The 21072-nt window shown below is 37.6% G+C and overlaps 1 protein-coding gene across 4 annotated transcripts in view; it reads left to right on the top strand.

The window, feature by feature from the left end:
• The window catches only part of PRRC1 (proline rich coiled-coil 1), a 23019-nt gene extending 1947 nt beyond the window's left edge, over positions 1–21072 (top strand). For all 4 annotated transcript variants that reach the window (XM_023945055.2, XM_023945053.2, XM_023945057.2 and 1 more), the window contains 8 exons: positions 4423–4539; positions 7496–7882; positions 9055–9212; positions 11399–11501; positions 14477–14640; positions 16173–16276; positions 18006–18108; positions 19559–21072. In XM_023945055.2, coding sequence (XP_023800823.1) covers positions 4443–4539; positions 7496–7882; positions 9055–9212; positions 11399–11501; positions 14477–14640; positions 16173–16276; positions 18006–18108; positions 19559–19768 — 1326 coding nt within the window. In that variant the 5' untranslated portion in view covers positions 4423–4442 and the 3' untranslated portion in view covers positions 19769–21072. The remainder of the gene's footprint in view (positions 1–4422; positions 4540–7495; positions 7883–9054; positions 9213–11398; positions 11502–14476; positions 14641–16172; positions 16277–18005; positions 18109–19558) is intronic.

Below are 21072 nucleotides of genomic sequence, written 5' to 3'. Positions count from 1 at the left end.
CACCACCTTTCAAATCAAGGAGTGACCTCACAGGTGCATTTTTCGAGGTATGACATCAGTAAAGAGCCCAAAGTCTCGGAAAATGGGTACAGGAGAGTTCTGGGGGTTGTTTTGTTGGGGTTTTTTGTGTTGTTTTTTCGCTCTCATGATTACCTCTCTTTAAGACTTTGGACTTTGGAACAAGTCATTCAGCAAGAGGTGATTAAACTGAGGATCCCTCTGTGCACTTTCTTTGGTTTCATTCAGGACTTTGTGTGTCCTTTGGGATCTGGCTGTATTTTCTAAACCAGAGGCTGAAGGCCCATAGTGCTCTCCCTTTCTAAAATGGAAAAAAAAAAACCAAACCATGAGGGAATTTCAGATGAAAGTTTAAAATATACTCAGCTTCCAGTTCTGGTTTGGTTTCATTTTTTGCAGAGTGTTGTCCTTTATTTGATGTTAGCTGCACCTTATTCTGGAACTGTTGTTAGCGTGTGCTTAGCCACGAGCAGTGAAAACTTAATTAAATGTTATGCCTACTGTGATTAAAGTCAGAAAGTTCAGTGGCATTTCAATTTAGTGTTCCAGCTGAGTGGTTATGTTTCACTTTAAGATCTATTTAGAGAGCAGTTTCCCCTCTTAGTGTGCTTAAATACATTGTGGCTTCTTTTTGTGGGTTTCTGGGGTTCTTTTTTGTTTGTTTGTTTGTTGTTTTTTTTTTGTTTGGGGTTTTTGCTTTTTTTTATTAGCAGGAGCGCCTACTGAAAGAGAAGAAGGGATCAATTAAAGATGACTGAAAATACATGTTATAAACTCTAAAGTATATCTGATTCTGGATAATGTGTTTTTATCCACATGAAATTTGCTAATCTCCATTTGTAGGTAATCTTATCATTAGCTGTGAATTTCTGTGTTTCAGAGTAATAACCTGAGGAATGCTTTTGAAGTGTGGTTCAGTCATTAAGATTATTGCAAAATATTAGCACAAATGTAATTACTTTCTATTAAACTAAAGTGAAAATATGAATAATTTGCCAGATAAGCCTTCTAGTCTCTAAATCAAATTATTTACTTCCTGCTTTTAGCACAAGCCCTGTTAAAAATTTCAGTCAGGTTTTCCATTCAGTATACACAACCTAATTCCCTAGTTTGGGAATTAGGGTAATGGCTGAGATTTGGTGTTAGATTAATAGATGAGGTTCAGCTGGTGAGAATCAGTAGAAATAGTTCTAGAGACAGACTTTGTGGGTGTACTGTATTTTCTTTGTGCAATATGAGAGTTTAGCATCATCCCAATAATGTCTTCATTGTCCTGCAAAGGGGTCTTTTTTTAACCAAGCAATTGATCAAACAAAACTGATGCTTCCGTTTCCTAAAGGTTTTGTTTTAAGGATAACTGATCGCTGGAAATACGTTTGTTCTGTATTTCTCTTTTCCATGTCCCTTCCTTTTTATTTCCATGTATTTTCTACCAGGATTTTCTACTAGCAAAACACGTGGCATTATCAAACTTGCAGTTTTTGGTCAGAAGTCACTAGATGGCAGTGCTAATATTACTACTAAATCTACATGCTTCACTTTCCCTCTTTCTGGGTTTCTCCTTTGCCGCTTCAGTTTAGTAAACCAAAATGCTCTAATTTGCAAAAAGGCACAAAAGTCACTCCCTTAAGAAGTTAGGCTGAGTTTTCAGGTGTTCCCTGTTGCAAATTGTGTGTTTGTGGCTTGGATTACAAAGAGTTATTGCTACAACTTTCGAGGTTTTTCTCAAATCACTGAACAGACAGCCCAGTTCTGCACCCAGCAGTCATTAAGGAATTGTAGTCTGATCCTACTTGGAAACTTTTTCCCCTGGATCTCCCCTGAGGGACGTTGGGAATCCCCACTGGACTCTTTGTTGAAGATGGAACACTGCTAATGGGTTTCTTGAGTCCTTTTTTCCACGATTTTCTCCTTCTACCCATTCTTCACATTCCTCAGCTGGTTTTGGGTAGGCCACTCATGCTCATAAGTATCCTGTAGCATCATTTTAATAATCTGTGATGCTGGATTATTTCAACACTGTGATCTATTAGTTTCAAATTACCCACTGTACTATCCTCTTTCCTTTTGCTTATTCCCATGCCTGCTATTTACCCTTTATTATTTTTTTTCTTTAAATCATTCACTTTTTTCATAATGCAAACCACAACTGGATCATGTTGAAAAATCTGTGTACAGAAAGCTGTTTTTTGTGCAGGCTCCATATTATTCCAGACATCTTTTCAGTCAGTTCCATATAGGATTTTTATTGTATTTCAGCAGCTGACATGTTTTTTTTTGCACATTTGGGATTACTGTTTCTGTTCTGCTTTCTTATAGCAAAGTTAACAGTGAAAAACAGCCACAGAGTTATTTATTTGTAATTCCACTAATTCCTGACTTTCCAGATGTCAGGTGGCTCTTTTTGGGGTTGCCCCTGCTCCCTCCCCACCGTAACAGGTTTCTGAAGCTTTGAAAAATCCTTGCACAGGAAAGTTTGCTCTGTGGAACTTTACCAGTCATCCTGCATGGCCACAGAATTTATTTTAAGTAGTAAGTACCTCTCATCAGGTTTTAATCATGGCATTAGGTGAAATCAAGCAGCAGATTGGAAGAGCCTCGAAAAAAATGTTTATAGGTTTTGGTCAGTGATTACTTTAATTGCACAATGGAAAATTCTTTCATGCTTTGCAGTGTATAGCTGGAAGAATAACTTAAGAATCTTAATACTTCTGTGCAGAGGAATGTAAACTCATTTGATTAAAAGACAGAAATATTAAATTGCACATTCTTGCCCTGAGTAAAGTTTAACGGAAGACTCTGCATTTCTTTTTTACGGGATGATGAGATGTACTTTGCAAGAACAGTCTGTTCCCCACCAGGCAGTTACTGACCCTTTCTTCCCTTCTGAGGGGAGGCCTTTAAGTGAAATAAAGATGCTCAGAACCCAAAATCCAGCCATCATGAGAATTTCTTGAAGATTCTTCAAGAAATCTTCTTGAACATAAGCCCCATTTACTCGCTTTCCATGGCTGGGCTGAAGCATTTAATCCTGAATCACTTCATGCAAATCATAGTAATTTGTCAGAGGGTCTGTGGCTTCTCCTGTGTGATTTTGATGCTTTCATTTGGTTTTGATACCCTTAGTGCACTTGTCAAGACTGACATTCGTGTCCTGCTGTCTAGATTTTTCAGTTTGATGATAATAATAGTAATTTTTCCTTCGCATTAAACTAAGAGTTGTATATATTTATATCTCTGAAACAAAAATGAGAGAATGAGGGTTTTTTTCTTTTGTTTTTTAAACAGAGGAAAGCCCCTGCATTTTTGTAAGTGGAACTCTTTTCTATATGCATGTGAATATTTTTATTTATTATCTAAGTCTTTTCCTTTGTGAATTCTTAAAGGGAATAAGCTGGCAGTTCTCAGTAGCCACTGATGTCATGGATGTGGTAGAAAATGTTTTGGGTCTGTCTATTTGTTATATACATACATATATTTTCAAGAATTTATTTATATTTATATACATTTATACATATATTTATACAAGAATTTATTACAGTAAAAGTTTCGTAAGGACTACTGCCTCAGGGGGTGTTACAGGTCGTGTACTAGACTTGTGAGAAAGCAGGACTTTTTGAAAGCTTCTGCTGTACTGAAGCATGAAAATATTCTGGTGTTCATGAAAATCTTAATTTTTCCACTTTTCTAAGACCTTTTACATTAATTTAGTGTTGTTAAATAAGCATATAGGTTAACTTATTTAGAAGTAGTATATTTTAAAGGTTCATTCAATTATGTCCAAAAGATTATTCTGGCCTTCAAAATAAATCCAAAGCCTTCAATTCAATTACTTCCACTTTTGCTAACATCACCAGAGAGGTGTGGTGTGTGGATTTTACAGGAATTTGCTCTACTGGGAAACTTGGTGTAAATTAATTTCAGTGTAATTTTAATCATGCTGGAAGTAACAGGTCCTGGTTTGCATTATTGCATCTCAACAATGCAGCAGAATTGTACCCTGTTGTTAAGTTTTTCTTGCAGTGGGATGTGGGCTTTGTGATGTGTAATTACTTCTCTCTTATTATTTTTCTAAGTACCACCAGTATATTTTGGAAGCAGTAGCTGGGCAGGCACAGTAAGGTTTTTAGAAAGAGTCTTGGAGTTTGAGGTATTATGACAGTGCTAAAAATAAAGGGAAGACACAGGAGAAGGGGGACACACTAGATAATTTTGTACTTGAGATAAGTCAGTGGTTTTCTTTTTTTATTCCTAGACCTGGCATTTTAATTACCAGTTCTGTTCAGGAATGGCAATAACTGTCTTGTGGCCTTTTCCCTTTGTTTCTCAAGATGCATTTTTGATAGATATAGATATATAAATATATATATTATTTTTTTTAATTTATTTTCTTTCCCCTTACAGCTTTTTGTAGCTGAAGGAAGATGATGGAAGAGAGTGGGATAGAGACGACTCCACCTGGCACACCCCCTCCAAGCACAGCAGGGGAGGCTGAAGCTGCTGCTACACCTGTCACATTAGGTACAGAAACATTTATTCGTGTCTTCTGAAGCACTACAAAACCAGTTACAATCAGCATAATTGCAGTTCTTTTCTCCAGGCTAATTGGAAGGATTTAAATTGTTTCTTAATCATGGAAGTGGGCTCCTTATCTGTAACCCATCTGATATCACACAGAATATTTTAAACACTTTTTTTATTCTTGAAAGTATTTTAGGAAGTGAGGTGGCTGCACTTGTATTTTTTAAGGATGCAGGGCCAGGGACATAATACCTTCCACTACAGTCCACAGTTAGATGAGCAGCACAGAAGGGAGTCAAAACAGATTTACAGTCCTCTAGGGGATAGTGGTAAACCTGAATAATTGCCTATGCTTCAATGCTGATAGAATCCCAGAATGGTTTGGGTGGGAAAGGACCTTAAAGATCATTTTGTTGACCCTTTCTGCTATCCCAGGTTGCTCCAAGCCCTGTCCAGCCTGGCCTGGGACACTTCCAGGGATCCAGGGGCAGCCACAGCTTCTCTGGGCACCCTGTGCCAGGGCCTGACCACCCTGCCAGGGAACAATTCTTCCTAATAACCTAAATCTGCCCTCATCAAGTTTAAAGTCATTCCCCCTGTCCTGTTACTCCATCTCTTTGTAAAAGGGGTCTCCAGCTCTCTTGTAGCCCCTTTAGGTAGTCAAAGGTGCTCCAAGGTCTCACTTGTGGGGGTATAATCAGAGCACTTTTTCTGATTTGAATGTATTTGAATACCAGATACTGATTTTTTTAGCACGTGTGTTATTATTGAGTCAGACTTGTGCAGTTTCTCTTGTCAAATGCTAAAGGAGGAATATTCTGAGAAGATCTGCCCTCAGCATTAAATGGGTTCTATAATAATAAAAGCAATTTTTTAAAATTAAAACTGTGGAAATGTAACCTATGATGGTGTGGTTGCTTTAACTAGGATAAAAATAGATTCTGGAGTAGGCTTGCAGAGATGTTAGCACACAAGAAATGCTCACTGCCTCATTCACACACAAGCAAAGAAACCAGAGCCATGAGTGCATGAAGTGCTACAGGATGTCATCAATAAAGTTAATTTTATAAAAATGGTCTTTAAATAGTACATTTTTGGCAGTATTTTCTACTTAGGAAGTGACCATGAATGATTTTATACTTTTTTTATATGGCAGAGGTTTGCTGGCCACCAGTAGCAAGGTCTGTTAATAGTGTTGAAGTTCATGTGGACATGAACTTCCTTTTTCCCCAACAAAAAGTCTCAGATTTGCTGATGTTTTTTGGGGTGACAAGAGGCTGTCAGCCTAGATTTTCAATTTTCAGATTTTCAACCTAGACAATTTCAAATGTGTACTACCTAGGTGATGCTTTCAAAAAAAGATGCAGTCATAATTTGTTCCATACAAGTAAAGGTGACATTTCAGCTAGGAGTAATGCAGGAAGTACTTTTGTGAGAAAATTACGTTTTGAGAAACCATTTCCAACAGTGATATTTGGAAATAACTTCGATCATTATTCACTCCTGCAGCCAATACCAATGCAAGTGTTGCATAAAAACTATCAGATCTGTAGACATCAACTTGCAAGGAGAATTTCCTGACATCTGTAAACATCTTGCAAACAGTTCCTGTGGGATTTGAGCACATTCGTTAAAAATACAAAAATGCAGCACATTCATCTCACAAGGGCAATTGATGGACATCAGGAAAGATGAAAATTTGCCAGCTGAATTTCAGGGAAAACTTTTGCATGGTTTATGAGTGAGAGTGGAAAATGAATAGCATGCTACAGCGAGCACGCCAACGAGGCAGTTCCCCCTCTGTGAGGTGTTTTTTTCAGTCCTTAAACCCAAGCAGCAGAACAGTCTGGATGCAGAACCAGACCTTTAAACTCCTGCATGATCAGGTTTTAAACCAAGATGTAAAAATTACTGAGGTTTCATCAGATGCAGTGCTCACCCTAAAAAGTTATTATCAATGACTGTATTATATAATTTGTTAACTATTATTAATGAACTATGTTATTATATTGGTAGTATATTATCAAAACAATTTCCAGTGGAAGCAAAAATGTTTTGTACTCTTAAGAAATCTTTTTTTTTTTTTTTGGCCTTTATCTCATAATTTTTAAATTTCTGTTGTGTTTGTTTTGTAATATACATAACTTTGTGGTACAGTGGTGCATGTAAACAATATGTAAATAAATTTTACATGGGCTCAATTTTTTTTTACTGCTGGGTGTGTGTGACCAAGTTTGGAGACCATGGTATTAGTGTGATTTGCTTATCATTTGACTGTGGTGTTTAGGCTGAGGCCAGTGAGATGCTTAAGCTGGTTCAGCATGTTGCTGTCATCAAAAATGGCAATTTCTGTTTCTCTTACCTAATTTCCTGGCTAAACTTGGTTACAGACAGGAAAATTGGCTTATCCAAGGATCAGCTGAAACAGGGAAAGCAGAGGGATCAGGAAGATGAGTGCCAGAGAAGAGAGGGCTGCCTTAGGTTCAGTCCATTTTACAGTGCCACACCTCTGAAACAGAAATTCCCTCCCAGAAATTAGGAGTGTGTGTATCATTCCTGAAGATGAGCACTTCCTGCATCATCAGTTGATACAGCAGTCACTCAGGAATAACAGAGAATAACTAGAATAACTAGAGATTTCTAGACAGAAATTTCTGAGGCAGGTTTCAGCTGCTGTAAACGCAGTCGTCAAATGCTGACTTGTCTTTTTATGCTAATGCCAAGTAGGGCTCTGCAGGAAGAGGTCTCACAAGACACTGTCACCAAGGATTAAGTGCCATTGGTGCTGTATGAAAACTCGAGCAGAAGTTTCAAATTCACTTTCAATGAGAAAAAAACCCTGGCCAGTTCAAAAATTGTTTGTGAAATGTCTGAACAATTATATAACCGAAATCTCTGAGGCTTCTAAAATAATTTTCTCTCTCTCTTTTTTTTTTTTTCCCCTTTATTTTTGTAGCTTTGTCCAGCCCCCTTGCCATGCCAAGCATGCCATCTTCTCCTGCCTACTCACCACCCTTGCCAGCTGGAGTGTCCCCAGTTCCTCCTCCCATGATGACCTCGGCCTCTCTTCCACTTGTGCCTTCTGCAACCGTTTCTACAATTGCACCACCCCAAAGCCCTGTCCCACCTCCTGCTGCCCCTGCAGCTTTCAGCACCCCGGTGTCCCAGTTCTCTGCCCCTCCTCCACTCAGCTCTGCTGCTGGTCCTACCCTTCCTGCCCCTCCCACTGGTCCCCCCATTTCAGGGTTTTCCATGTCTTCCACCTATGACATCACCCGAGGCCACGCTGGCCGAGCACCTCAGAGCCCACTGATGCCTTCATTTTCTGCACCTCCAGTCACAGGTAACTCTTTGGTGATTTGCTTTCCTGTTGGTAGGGCAGCATGGGGGGATCTCCTGGGGAGCTGCTTTGTTCTTCTAGGTATACTTAATTAGTTCTACTCAGAAGAAGGGATAATAACTTTCAAAACTTGGTCCAGGACCAAGAGAGTCCACTTTAAGTTCTGGCAGCATTCAGGTTGGCAGGAAAAATCTTTTGTTTCAGAATTTTTATTTTTGTTACCTTGCACAGCACAGCCCAGCTGAACAGCTTTCCTTCAGCTCAAAGAACCACCTTCAACCATTATGTTCCCCCAGAATGACAATCACAGCCTGTAAACTCATAATTTTCAGGGTTTTGTTCTGAAAATCTGTCTCTTAACAAGCTGCTAGTCGCATGACACCAGCTTCTATTTTCTTGTTTCCAGCCACAAAATTACATTGGGATAGCTAAAAATACATACCTTCCATGCAGGCAGTTGCTGTGGTTGATGAACTGATGTCATTTTCAGCTTGGAATGGAAACTTGTCTCTTCAGCTGCAGTTAGGCCAAGCTTTTGTTACTATTGGTGATATCTCTTTAAGTAGTCTGCATTAGGAAAATGTCTAAAAAGAGCTATCAGTTGTGCAGCATAAAATTAAAATAACTCTCAATTAAAATAAATGTTGAAAAATCTGTTAAAATAAGCTTGAGTAATGGGGCAAGGGGTTCAACTTTATTTTTCTACTGTTTTAGTTTCTTTAGTTTTCCTTTAAAATATGTAAAGCTTCCTCCTTTTATTACTACTTTTGATTTTCAGCACTTGGTGTTAGACAATTTACTTTTCCTCTTGTATGAGAACATTCCTGTATCTTTGTTCAGAGACTTACACTTATCCCTCTCTTTACAGAGAGTGTATTATGAGAATTGAATACAATTAAAAGAACAGCTTTTAAATAAGTGTGATAAGAGAAAGAGTAATTATTTAACTTTGTACGTAATGCACAGGCAGTCTCAATTCTGTTAGCAGATAGCATTCAGTGGTTGCATTCATTAGATCTGCTAGCTTTTAACAGGCAGAATTGTTCTTGGGCCTTGAAATGAGGTGAATTAGCCTGGAATTGTTCTATTTTTCCTGCTGATTTCATGTTAAACAATTGCATGTTGCTTCAACATAACAAATTAAACACTCTGAGTTTTATCTTTCCCTCTAACAGGTGTTTTGGCAGATCCCATTACTCAACAGGCAACTTTCTCATCATCTTTGTCTCCTGGGGCTGGTTCTGCAATCACTTTTCCTGAGGAGCATGAAGATCCCAGAGTGTCCACTGCCCAGAGTGGAGCACCTGCTGGAGGACTCTGGGGGTTTATAAAGGTATGGGGTTTGTCTGTTACCTTCAGGAGGAATTACCAGTTGGTACTGACTATAGGAAGACATGTTGCACTCTTTAAGTGCATGCTACTATAAATCATTTCTTTTTTCCAGTCTCATGTGTAAAGTGGCTGGTTTTGATAGTAATGTTTGCTGAAACTATGCTTTTACTTTTTCTCTCTATAGAAGAGAGGAGACTGTAAAATGCGGGTGTTCTAGATTAATTTTTAATCCTATGATAGGAACTTGTGATAGAACCTGTTGCATATGGATATGTTCTTAAACCAGAGGAAGTTCTAGGACCCTTTAAGACCTGAAAGGTATCTTTTACATCACAAAGACTATATGCAGAGAAATAGAAGTCTGTTTTACCTTGCTTGAATGCTTTGCATATCCCATTTTTAACTTCCTAATTACCCAAGTTTGATTCCTGTGGGATGCAAGTCATGCTTGTTCTATAACAATCAAGTTATATTTTGTCTTTTTTCAAGGACAGACAAAATACATATTTTTTCAATCCCAAAGTGTCTAAGGTATTTTGTAAGATTAGTCTGCTAGAAGGCATGAAATGTACAGTGCAGAACAGATGCTCCTTGTGATGTCATCTCATCAGACTGAGGAAATAAGCAGCAGCATCAACTAGTAGAATTTCATTAGCCTGTAACCTTTCTGGAGCTGTAAGAGATGCTACATTTAAGTAGCATCATGGAGGTTGTGGCAAAAAGATCTGAGACCATCAACATTGAGCTGTCTTCAAGAGCAGCACTAAATTCTGTCACATCTCACACTGAATGTGAAGGAAGAATAAAGATTATTGTCCCATTGAAGAATTTTGGTTTTCAATCCCTTATAGGCATGAAAACCTGGCAGAAAAAGACAGTGCAGACTGAACCCTCCATTACTGCAGTGGTCCAGTTTTAAAGAGGAAGATTAATTCTCCACCAGTACAGTGACAGCAGAGTGGTCATGCTGCCATTTTCATGATAATAAAAACACATTTTCCTTCTTCCTTTAAATAACAATGTTTTCCTTTCAGTATTATATTCCTCCTAATATTTGCAGTAGGTGGCAGTGTTCTAGAAGAAAACTTTTTACTTGTAACATGATTCATGTTCTCTGTAGCCTGTTTTAGAGTACTAGAGCTTTCAATTGCAAATTAATTGAAAAGCCAACCTCATCCACTTTTTAGTGCTGCCACTAGGGTCCAGAAGGTGTCCTGTTTCTTTTTATGGAGCAGATCTGTGTTACTGACTCCAGTAATAAAGATTTTGGTTGAAGTATCAAGCATTCCATGTACTCTGTGTATTCAGTAACCACTTCTTGAGAATTTCTTAGGTGAAAGAGTGAGGAATCGTTGATTATACTGAAACTGTCAAGTTCATGATGTATGTATGCCCACATCAGAGTCTGTGCTTTTTAAAGATGAGCCAGAATCTGGGCCATGTGGTGGTGGTTTTTTACAGAAATGCATCCTGAATTTCCTGTTGAAGAGCTCACACCGTAGTTGCCACAGTTATCTTTATTTCTGTTGTTAGAGTAATGTGATACACCCTTTTTCCTCTGGTGTTGTTAAGAAATCTTACACCTTCTTTCCAGATTTCCTTCAAGCTCACTAATACTGGAGGCTATGACAATCTAAAATTGACAAATTAATAGTCTGAAATCAGATGGGACTGTTTCAGTTTCTTCAGTCATTCAAAGATGCCTGAGCAATCCCATTGCAGTTCCAAGACTGATTTCCACATAATTGTTGCAATAAGTTCATGTTTTGGATTGGTATGCAAATACGGATTATTTAATCCTATTTGTGCTAGGCACAGGGACACATAAAGGCGTCTTCCACAGGTAGAAGCAGTCTCAGTGTTCAAGAACCTTCTGTATAATTAACTTTATGTTAGTTAGGCAGCCAGGATGCTAACTGGAGAAGCACTGCCTGGCTTTGCAAGATGATAGGGCTGTTTCTGCATTAATGAAAAAGGCAGTAGTCAAACTTGAGGTTGTAGCAGAAAAGCCATGCACTGATAGTCATATCCTGCAGTGTTTGTGCTGAGTAATGCACAGCAGATGTTACAGAGCAGCTTGATTTTGTTTGTTTGTTTTTTTAACTGTAACATTTTGGATTTCTTGAGGAGGGGGAAAAAAAAAACCAACCCAGAAGATAATATGGATATGTGTTTGCTTAAATTTAGGGTGTAGCTGAGAATCCCATGGTGAAGTCTGTTCTTGATAAAACCAAGCATTCAGTGGAGAGCATGATAACAACGCTGGATCCTGGCATGGTTCCCTATATCAGTAAGTGTTTATGATAAACCATCAAGTCTTGCTTGTAAATGCTAGAGAGGCTATTACAATAGCACACTACTTCTACACTTGAAGTGTTAAAACATTTCAGTTACAGTTTTAAAATTAACAGGAAGGAAAAGCTTTTTGTTACTCACCATTTTTTATTTTACTGGGAAACACTTCATGTCACATGTAGCTGACCTGAGAGTAAAATAAGGAAGAAAAAGGCACCATTTGTCCAGCATGGTGGCTTGGTTTTTGGTTTTTTGGCTTTTTTTTTTTTTTCCCTAGCAGCCTGATAAGCAGCTCTTCCTCCTATGTGTGTCAGTATTGACCTTGTTCTGCCTATGAAAAAAGCTGATCAGGAAACAGCTAACATTGAGAAGAAACTATTAAAACGATTTTTTTAATTATTATTATTTTTTCCTGAGATTTTTTTTTCTCCAGCTGAACCTATTAGGTGACCCAGCTAAAGTGCCTGCACTTTGTACTAGAGGACAGGGGAAGATGACCTAATTATTGAGCAGTAGTTAATTGTCTTACATTTAAGGGAGAATTTCCCAACAGCTGTCTGGTGAGGAGATAGTACCAGTGAGGCCAGCCAGCAATGCCTTCTGAAGGTATTTGAAAAGAGTAGCAGAATGCAATGCAAAGCTACAGTAAATGTTAATTTATGCAGAGTTTGGCAAAGTGTATTTAAGGTTTGTGTGGCAGTCATGACTGTCCCTTTTTAGAAACAGGATCTGTTGGTATCCTGGATAGTTTGACCCAGTGTTTATTGACAGAACAACTTTATCTGGAGGAGGAAGTAGTTCTAATAAAATGCTTTGTTTGTAGGATTTAGGTTGAGTAAACTAAGTCAACGGCTACCTCAAAGCTCTCTGAAGTCCGGTTGGAAGGGGAAGCATCTGTGTACATCTTGGCCATTTAAATACTACATTGGTTTTGTAGTTGCAGGTTGTCAAAATGGGGCAGAGGTTTGTAAACTTGGCCTGTACTTCCTTGTAGAATTGTATTCTACAGAAATTATGTCCTCAACAATAGCCCCACTTCTCTGTGCTCTCCATTACTGCAATGCCAGAGGAATTTCATGTTCCTCATGCCAAAACCTGAAATTACCAAAGCTTCTTGATGAGGTGGTTTGATTTTTTTTTCCCTCATCTGTACAAATAGTATTTCTGTAATCTCTTGAAAAGAGCTGAACTGTTTTCAGTGGCACATCGTGAGAATGTCATCTGAACTGCATTCCTGGAACAGACAATTTCTAGCTAGACAGGAAATGGTCATCTCATAAGCATAAACAACAGTGTTTTTACAACAAAAGACAACACAGAATCTTAAATTAAATATGGAACTGTCATTTCAGTTTATAATGCACAAGGTACAATGAAATTTCACATTCAAGTGCCAGAGCTTAACTTGATGTAAAAGTTCTGCCCCCAAATTTACCAGGGTGTGTCTAATTGTTATATTTTAGGTTTCCATTTTACTAGATTTTGTCACAAACGGTCTCTTTTAACCCATGTAATATCTTTGTTTCAGTTCTGTAGTATGTCTGATGAAAAAAGATACACTTTTCATACTTGATGATCTGTAATACAAAAGAATATATTCTGTATTCTGCACTCAAACATGAGGCACATTTGCCATTCTTAAAATTGTTAGGCAGTGATTTACAAGATCTGTTATGGATTAGTTTTTAGCTTCATTAAAAGCTTTTTAACAGTATTTCTGTTCCTGAGCAGTCAGGCAGGGCTAACTTCAGTAAAAGCCTGCAGTCAATTTTAAACACTTGTTTAAATGTCTTAAATTGATTTATATAATGAAGGGATCAATTAAAAAAGATACTCTGAATTATTTTTAGTCCAGTCGTTGCACAGCATTTAAAAAAATTGCTCCAAGTTCAGTGATCTGTACACCTAATTTTATTCAGCAAAGCAATTGAAAAATAAAATGGTAAAAAATTATCCTAAACTCCCAAAAGAGTAAGATTTACTACTGTTCTAGTCCATCTGGTGATTATTCATTAAAATTATTCCTGTAATTGAGGTCTACTGAGTAATACGAGCCAAAAACTTAATTGTTTTTTTAATTAAAATTTAAGCTTTGGTTTTACCCTTATCAGTGGGGGAACTTTTCTTGAGTCAGGATAAATACTGCAAACTCTTGTAAGTTCGTGTGGTTGATGCAGTTTATTTAGGCAGCTTTCTCCAATGTCATATTCCACATTTGAGAAAAGATTTAGCTGTTCCTGAGAAAGCTTCTCACAGCAAGGGTCACTTTCTACGATGTGTTTCTGCACAATAAAATTGATCCAGCTGTGATAAACAGATGTGAGTTGTGATTGAGTCTTCTGTAGTAATTTTAGATTTCTTTTAAATCATGAATTGATTAGTTTCATTCTGAAAAAGTCTGGTGAAAGCCCCTGCTTGGAAAATATTTAGAATTGTGTACAAGCTTTTTGGTTCCACAGGTATTTAATATATAAAAAAAGCAATAAAATTACACCGAAGTTCACATTCCAAGGACAGCTAAAAAAGTAATGGGAGCCTTTCTTTTCAATCTCATGTAATTTGGCAGCTGTTCACTGGATTTCATGACCTGCATCAGTGTTCTTCATCCCATTCATAAGAGTTTGCAATATTCCTTGCTGCTTCACAGAACACCAGAGCATCCTTGGAAATGGATGCCTTGAGTTATTTTGCTAAAACTATGAATTGTCATCTTGAATGAGTGGTATGACCTGAAAATAGGTCAGTTCCTGCTGCCTGTCTTTCATCCTTGTATCCTTTAGTTATTCATCTGAATTTCTTTAACTTAAATGACTTCTTCATGGAAGAACTATTGTCCAGTGCATGAGAAAGAAAAAAGCAGCTGGAGAAGGTGTACAGCTGTACTTGAACTACCCAGCAATGGGAAGGAGGAATATTCCATGCATGGATGTATTTCTTACAAATACATTGCTTTACAAAATTATTTTGCAGGAACTGGGGGAGAGCTGGACATAGTGGTTACTTCTAATAAAGAGGTGAAAGTTGCAGCAATTCGGGATGCCTTTCAAGAAGTCTTTGGAATGGCTGTTGTGACTGGAGAGGCTGCACAGTCCAACATTGCACCCCAGCCTGTGGGCTATGCTGCAGGCTTAAAGGTAAGTTAATATATAGTGGTTGATATAAAGTTGATATATATTTAAAGGTATAGTCTAGATATATATATATACACACACACATATATATATATATGTTCTAGTAGTAAATATATAGTTAATGCAATAGTAGTATATAGAAGGATCTCGTTTTCTGTAAAGTGAAGGTCAGTTTCTAGGATAGACATTCTCTTTAAGGGATTTGGGTTTTTTTGGTGTTTTGGGTTCTTTCGTTGGTTTTGTTGTTGTTTTATGTTGGGGTTTTTTTTTAGTTTTTGTTTTGCTTTTGGTTTGTGGGGTTTGTTTTATTTGTTTCATTTGTTTTGTTGTTGGTTGATTGGTTTTGTTTTCTTGTGGGCTAATGGGCTTGGGTTTTTTTGACTTTTTTCCCTCAGTTTGGATCATTAGATCAGTTTAAAGCTCCCTGAAATGTTTTTGAGGTTTTCTGCAAACACATTTGCAGTGAGTGAAGGGCATTTATGTCAATTTCCTTATACTGACTGTATGGATTGCCATCCCATCTTGCATACATTGTGCTATTACTGTGGTTTCAAAGTATTTTAGGCATTTTTTGAATTGTCTGTTACCAGCACATCATGTTGGAAATTAAAAGAGATGCTCCACGACTGATTTTTTTTCTCCCCACCGATTCTGTAGATCAAAGACAGTTTGATCAACACTTTTGATCTTCCTGAACACATCTGTGTTCTCTTTGAAAAATAAGAATTCACTGTGCAGCCTTGCAAACTGCTGTGCCACCCCAGAAGAAGGGTTAGCAAAGGTTGTTTCACCAGTTCTGGCCAATAACTGAAAATCCTGAAAACAGCTGTTTCATACTCTGTTTTTACTAAATGTAAGCAAAACTTCATGAAAAAGGAAGCCCTTCCCCTAACTGCTGTGGCAGTGCTTGCAGAGGAGTAAAGCCTGTCTTCATATCAGTATTATCTGATGCAATTTTATATTGAGATAGAGCAAAACAGTGTGCATGTTCCTTTACTTGTTTAGCTCCTGCAGTGTGTTGCATATTTCTGTTACAACTTCAGAGTGATAATAGTTTCCAGGGTATAACCATTTCAGGGATAACAATTCCTGTGTTTTATTTTAGTTGGATGTGTACCACAAGAAGTGGATTCTTTCCCTTGCTCTTAAAAGTTGGTCCAAAGCTCTTAAAGACTCTAAACCCAAGAAGTCTTAAGTTGTAAAAATGTCAAAGTAACACAGTTTTACCCTGATGCTTTCACTAATAGTTAAAGCTGTCACAGGTTAAGAATTCTTGTCACAGGTTAGGAATTCTTTGCATGCTACCCTGAGTGTTTTTCTTGGAATATAAAAAACCCTAAAAATACTTAATTAGCTTTATCATAGGTTTTGTTTCTGTTTAGGATTCTTGGCCTTTCACTAGTTGGGTTGTAGGGTTTTATTCCCTATTGAGTCATTTTGCAAAGCGTATTCTAGGGTTCTTTTGGGATTGATCTGCAAGCATTGCACTGAGCTGTGGTTCAGAGTTTTGTCTAAAAGCTTGTGTCGCCACTCAGGGAGCCCAGGAGAGGATAGACAGCCTGCGCCGGACAGGAGTCATCCATGAGAAGCAGCCTGCTGTGTCGGTGGAAAACTTCATTGAGGAGCTGCTTCCTGACAAGTGAGAGCTTTGAATTTATTCCAGGAGGGTGGGGACACGTTGGGAATATTCCTTGTTGACTCAAAGCCTGTAAGGAGCTGGTGGAAGTTCAAGCAGAGAGGAGAGGAAGGGGTTTGTCTGCAGTATTTCCAGCCAGCTTGGTTTTGGTGATGATGTTCAGCTTTTTGTCCAGGCATCTTGAGACTTCAGTATAAAAAAAATAATTGTCAGGTTTTTTTGTAGATTTACAATGTAAAAACACAGTGAAGTTGAAGCCAAATGAAGTGAAGTTGAAGTGAAGTTAAATGAGAAAATTAAGGAGCGGTAAAATTTGGAATTTGGCTAATAGTTTGTGCATTGTTGTGTCCATCCTCCCTTCTCTCTCTGAAATTGTATCAGAAGAGATATTGGGAGATATTCTGGCATTTAGAATAATATGATTTTTATCAAATAAGGTTTTTTCTTTTTTCTTTCACTGAGAACGTACTTACTGCATCTAACTTGCACTGCACAGACATAAAAATGTTTTTTCAAAAATGCATTGCAACTTGATTTTGTAATGTTGTTTTGACAGGCAGTTCTTGAAGCAGCTTTATAGTTAAATTTCAAAACATTAAGGACAATGCTATGTTTTTCTTAATGGAAACTTCTGTAGTTTTCTTCTATTGCTTACCATGCTTGTGCATATCCAAATGAGAGGAGTTTCAAGTAATCACTCACCTCTAATAATAATGTATGTCGTAGTTACTCCTCTGTAAAAAGACAGTAAAACACCAAAATGAGACTAGATAGAAATAAATACTAAAAAAAATTAAAATTCTTCCTACTTCTATTTCTTTAGAAAATTCCTCATTCATATTGTACTAAAAATACGAAATGTAAAAATATTTTATATTTTTAGCAAATAAAATATATTTTTAGCAAAAGGAGAGTATCTGTCAAAAAAATAAATAAGAACCCATCATCACACACATAAAAATGCAACCATTAGAAGACAAGAAAATACCAATAACTTCATTATTAATTGTAAGCAAGTTATATTTAACCATGAGGCTTTCTCAGCAGTCTTTAATAGTTGCCAGTCAAAGCATTCCATTCTATTCCCTGCTACAAAGATGATGGAAGTGCTTCTTCCTGTCTGGCTCCACTAAACTCTTACCATGAAGCTTATGTGGCCCAGACAGGCAGAAATGTTTCTCTGAATAAATCATTTAAATGATGGCTACAGCATTAAACTTGCCAAAAAGTCTTCTGAATGTAGAACAGGAATTATAAATAGACAATTTTCTTCAGAAATTGTTAGGGAAGGTTATTTTAATGAGAAATGTTCTTTGAATGAAAACTGTAGCAGAGTAAGTGTGGCTAAGGGATTATGTCTTCCCACACACCCACCCCTCCAAATTTCTTTTTTCCTTTGATTTGTAAGTTTCATGTAATTTGTATTTCTGTGTATTTTATGTATTTTACATGCATACACATGCACTATTATGTGAGAAGACAGATAGACAGATAGACAGATAGACAGATAGATAGATAGATAGATAGATAGATAGATAGATAGATAGATAGATAAAAAGTGACACATGCAAATGTCACTTGCAAAATACCACAACACTTTGATGAGTTTCATTATTACATTATTACTACAGCTGTAATAGAGCTTGTAAAAATGTACATAATTCAACTTTTAGCATGTTGGTTTTTAACAGAGTGATACTCTGAAAATAAAACAATTTGCACATCACTGCAGGTGGTTTGACATTGGATGTCTGATTATTGAGGATCCAATTCATGGAATTCACCTGGAAGCATTCACCCAAGCAACACCAGTGCCTTTACAATATGTTCAGCAGGTGAGTTTTCAGTTTTCTTAGCAATTAACAGCTGAGACATAAGACTGAGGTTTTAATTTTAGTTATGCTGGCAGTTCTTACTGTAAGTTATTACACTTAAATATTTTAATTTATGAAATGAGGATACAAAATATTTTTGCATCATGTTTATGAATTAATCTTCAGAGATTTATAGTAAATCTTTTCTTAGTCAAGAGTCTCATTCTGCAATGTCTGTCACTTTAGAGCACAAGTTTTACTCTCCTGAGGTTCCAGAGGAAGAAATACTAACCAAGCAGGCAGCATGTGGTACTCTCTGAAAACTCATTCCTAAAAACAAGATTCCCATTTTCCAGATCAGTGCTTGGACTTAAGGTCCCCTATGAACACACAGAGTCCCACCTAAAAGACAAGGCTGATTTCAAATGTGCTATCTGACAAGAATGTAAAATTCTGAAATCAAAAGATTTAAACATTGGAAATACTGTGGTTCATTCAATTGGAAATAATGAAGTGCAGAAGTGTGCAGTTCTGAAATACCACCAAAAGAAGTTTTTCAAGAGATGGTTTATTTTTCTTTGGGCACAGACTGGGAGCAACTCCAGTCACTGCATGTTGCCTGACAGCAGATGTAAGTCATGCTTTAGTTAAATCTGGCCTGAAAATTCTTTTAAAATTAATGTTTCCGTGAAGAATTTATTACCAAAACTGCTTGGGGTTTGATCCTCAGATGTTGTTTTGGCAGAGCAAATAGTAACTTTGGGGCTTTTTTCACTAGCACCAATTTAAGTAAAGTGAACATTTGTGGGATTTGTTTTAGTTCTTATTTTCCTGAGTTCTTCCAGCTTTGAAAAGTTGATGACTGGCAAAAGGAGAAATATGGCTCTATCTCTCTAGTAGATTTAGTATCTTCATTAATGACACAGACAGAGGGATCAAGGCACCCTTAGCAGGTTTGCAGGTGGCATGAAGCTGATGGTGCAGTGACACCCTCGAGGGATGGGGCCATCTAGAGGGACATGGACAAGATTGAGAAATGGGAATCTCATGAGAATTAACAAGGCCAAGTGCTAGTGCTGCACCTGGATGAGAGCAGCCTCAGGATCAATCCAGGCTGGGGAAAATGGATATTGTATAAATATATGTTTTTATTGATTCCATCTGTTGGCAGTTTTAGAAAACAAAACTGCTTCCTGGTAATGGCAGTATGTCTTCACTCTCTCAAGTATCCTATTTATGAGTATAAATACAAATCCAAATGTTGCTTGGATCATGATACATCAAAATCCAAAAAATTGGCCAGGCAAATTATGGGGCAGGCTGAAACTTGATTCTCACACCCTTTAATTTACCACATAGGTCTGCTGACACAAGAATGATTCCTTGGAAGAGTTGGTTAAAGCTGAAGACAGAGGCAAATCTGCTAATTCTAAACTGTTTCAGTAATCACTTCTCAAACTTTCACCTGCAGGCCAAGAGTCTGACCCCTCAGGACTACAGCCTGAGGTGGTCAGGGCTGCTGGTGACGGTGGGCGAGGTGCTGGAGAAGAGCGTGCTGAACGTGAACAGGACGGACTGGCACGCGGTGTTCACGGGCATGTCCCGCCGGCAGATGATCTACAGCGCGGCCAAGGCCCTGGCAGGGATGTACAAACAGCAGCTGCCACCCAGGACCGTGTGACAGCGGTGGCACCCTCACACAGGAGCGCTGGGTTCGGTTCTAGGATGGAAGTGAAAGCCGTGTGTTCCCACTGTCAGCCACACAGATTTGTAATTTAACTCTTAAGCCGTTTCTGCTTCTTGAGAAGTGAAGGTGATTTCCAGGAGTGGAATTGCAGTTCTTAGCTAATGTGTGATTTCCAGTATGATTCATCAAACAAACATGTATTTATGACTGGTACAGGCAGCATTACAGTTTTTTAACTGGAATGTGCTGTGGTGTGACACCTTACCAGGCATTTATTGAGATAGTTAGTTAGTATTCTTTCTAAAGGGGATATTTGTTTAGCTATTTCTATTATATTAGTAATATAAACATGTTGACAGCATAACATGTATGTTATATATGCATTTCAATCCAGAGAGACTACCTTCTGTATTACATGTGTTTTTTGGGGCATGTGTTTAGGGGATACTTAACACCTCCTTGGGTTGGTGTATGTATATAGTTCTCAGGAGCAATGCCTAGTAGTCTACAGCACATAACAGTGAGCTGCTGAAGAAGAGCACAAATCCATGCCCTGTTAGTTGAAGTTGTTGCTAAATAATTCTGAATTCCCATTTTCTGTGCTGCATCTTTCTGCTTTTTATGTAACGGTAATTAAATTCGTGGCCAGCTGAAGAACCACAGACAAAATTTCAAGTTGTTTCAGTGGGTTTTAGATCAGGTACTGCATTCCCCACATGAAATCATCTCAGCAGTTTGAATAATATGATTTATTCCAGTGCTTCCAGACTTCATCTGTTACATGTAATTATGTAACTTTTTCTATGTAGCTACAGTTGCCAGTAATTTGATTATGGAAAATGGTGATGTGTTTATCACTTGCTTTGCTATTCTGGGTTTTCTAAACACTTCGAAGTCTAAAAGTTTTCATGATGTCATGAGCTCAGTTTCTCAAGTTTTCAGTGGTGTCTGGTTTTATTTGTGGCTATAAATATTCTCCATACATGCTCACATAATCTTAAGTCTTTACTTAGAAATATGGAAGTAATTGTGAAGAAAATATTTTGGTAATAATACTTTTTTAAGAAATAAAGAATAAACAGATACTTTTTGTTTGCCTTAAAGAAGCAGTTTTTTAGCTTATATTGCTCAGCTTTTACCTTTCTTAGATGCTTTCAAAGAACATTTTGTATACAATATACTCTTAAGCCAGCTCATATTTGTACCCAATGAAAGCCTGTCTATTTCCAAGTAATATATTTGGCCTTAATTGGCTTACTCTGTTAAGCAGTTGAATAAATGTTTTCCCTAGAGAATTC

This window comes from Cyanistes caeruleus, chromosome Z, assembly GCF_971803275.1.
Source record: "Cyanistes caeruleus chromosome Z, bCyaCae1.hap1.1, whole genome shotgun sequence".
NCBI classification, from domain to species: Eukaryota; Metazoa; Chordata; class Aves; order Passeriformes; family Paridae; genus Cyanistes; species Cyanistes caeruleus.
Note: the sequence above shows the minus strand (reverse complement) of the source record. Positions and strands in the feature narration are given on the sequence as shown.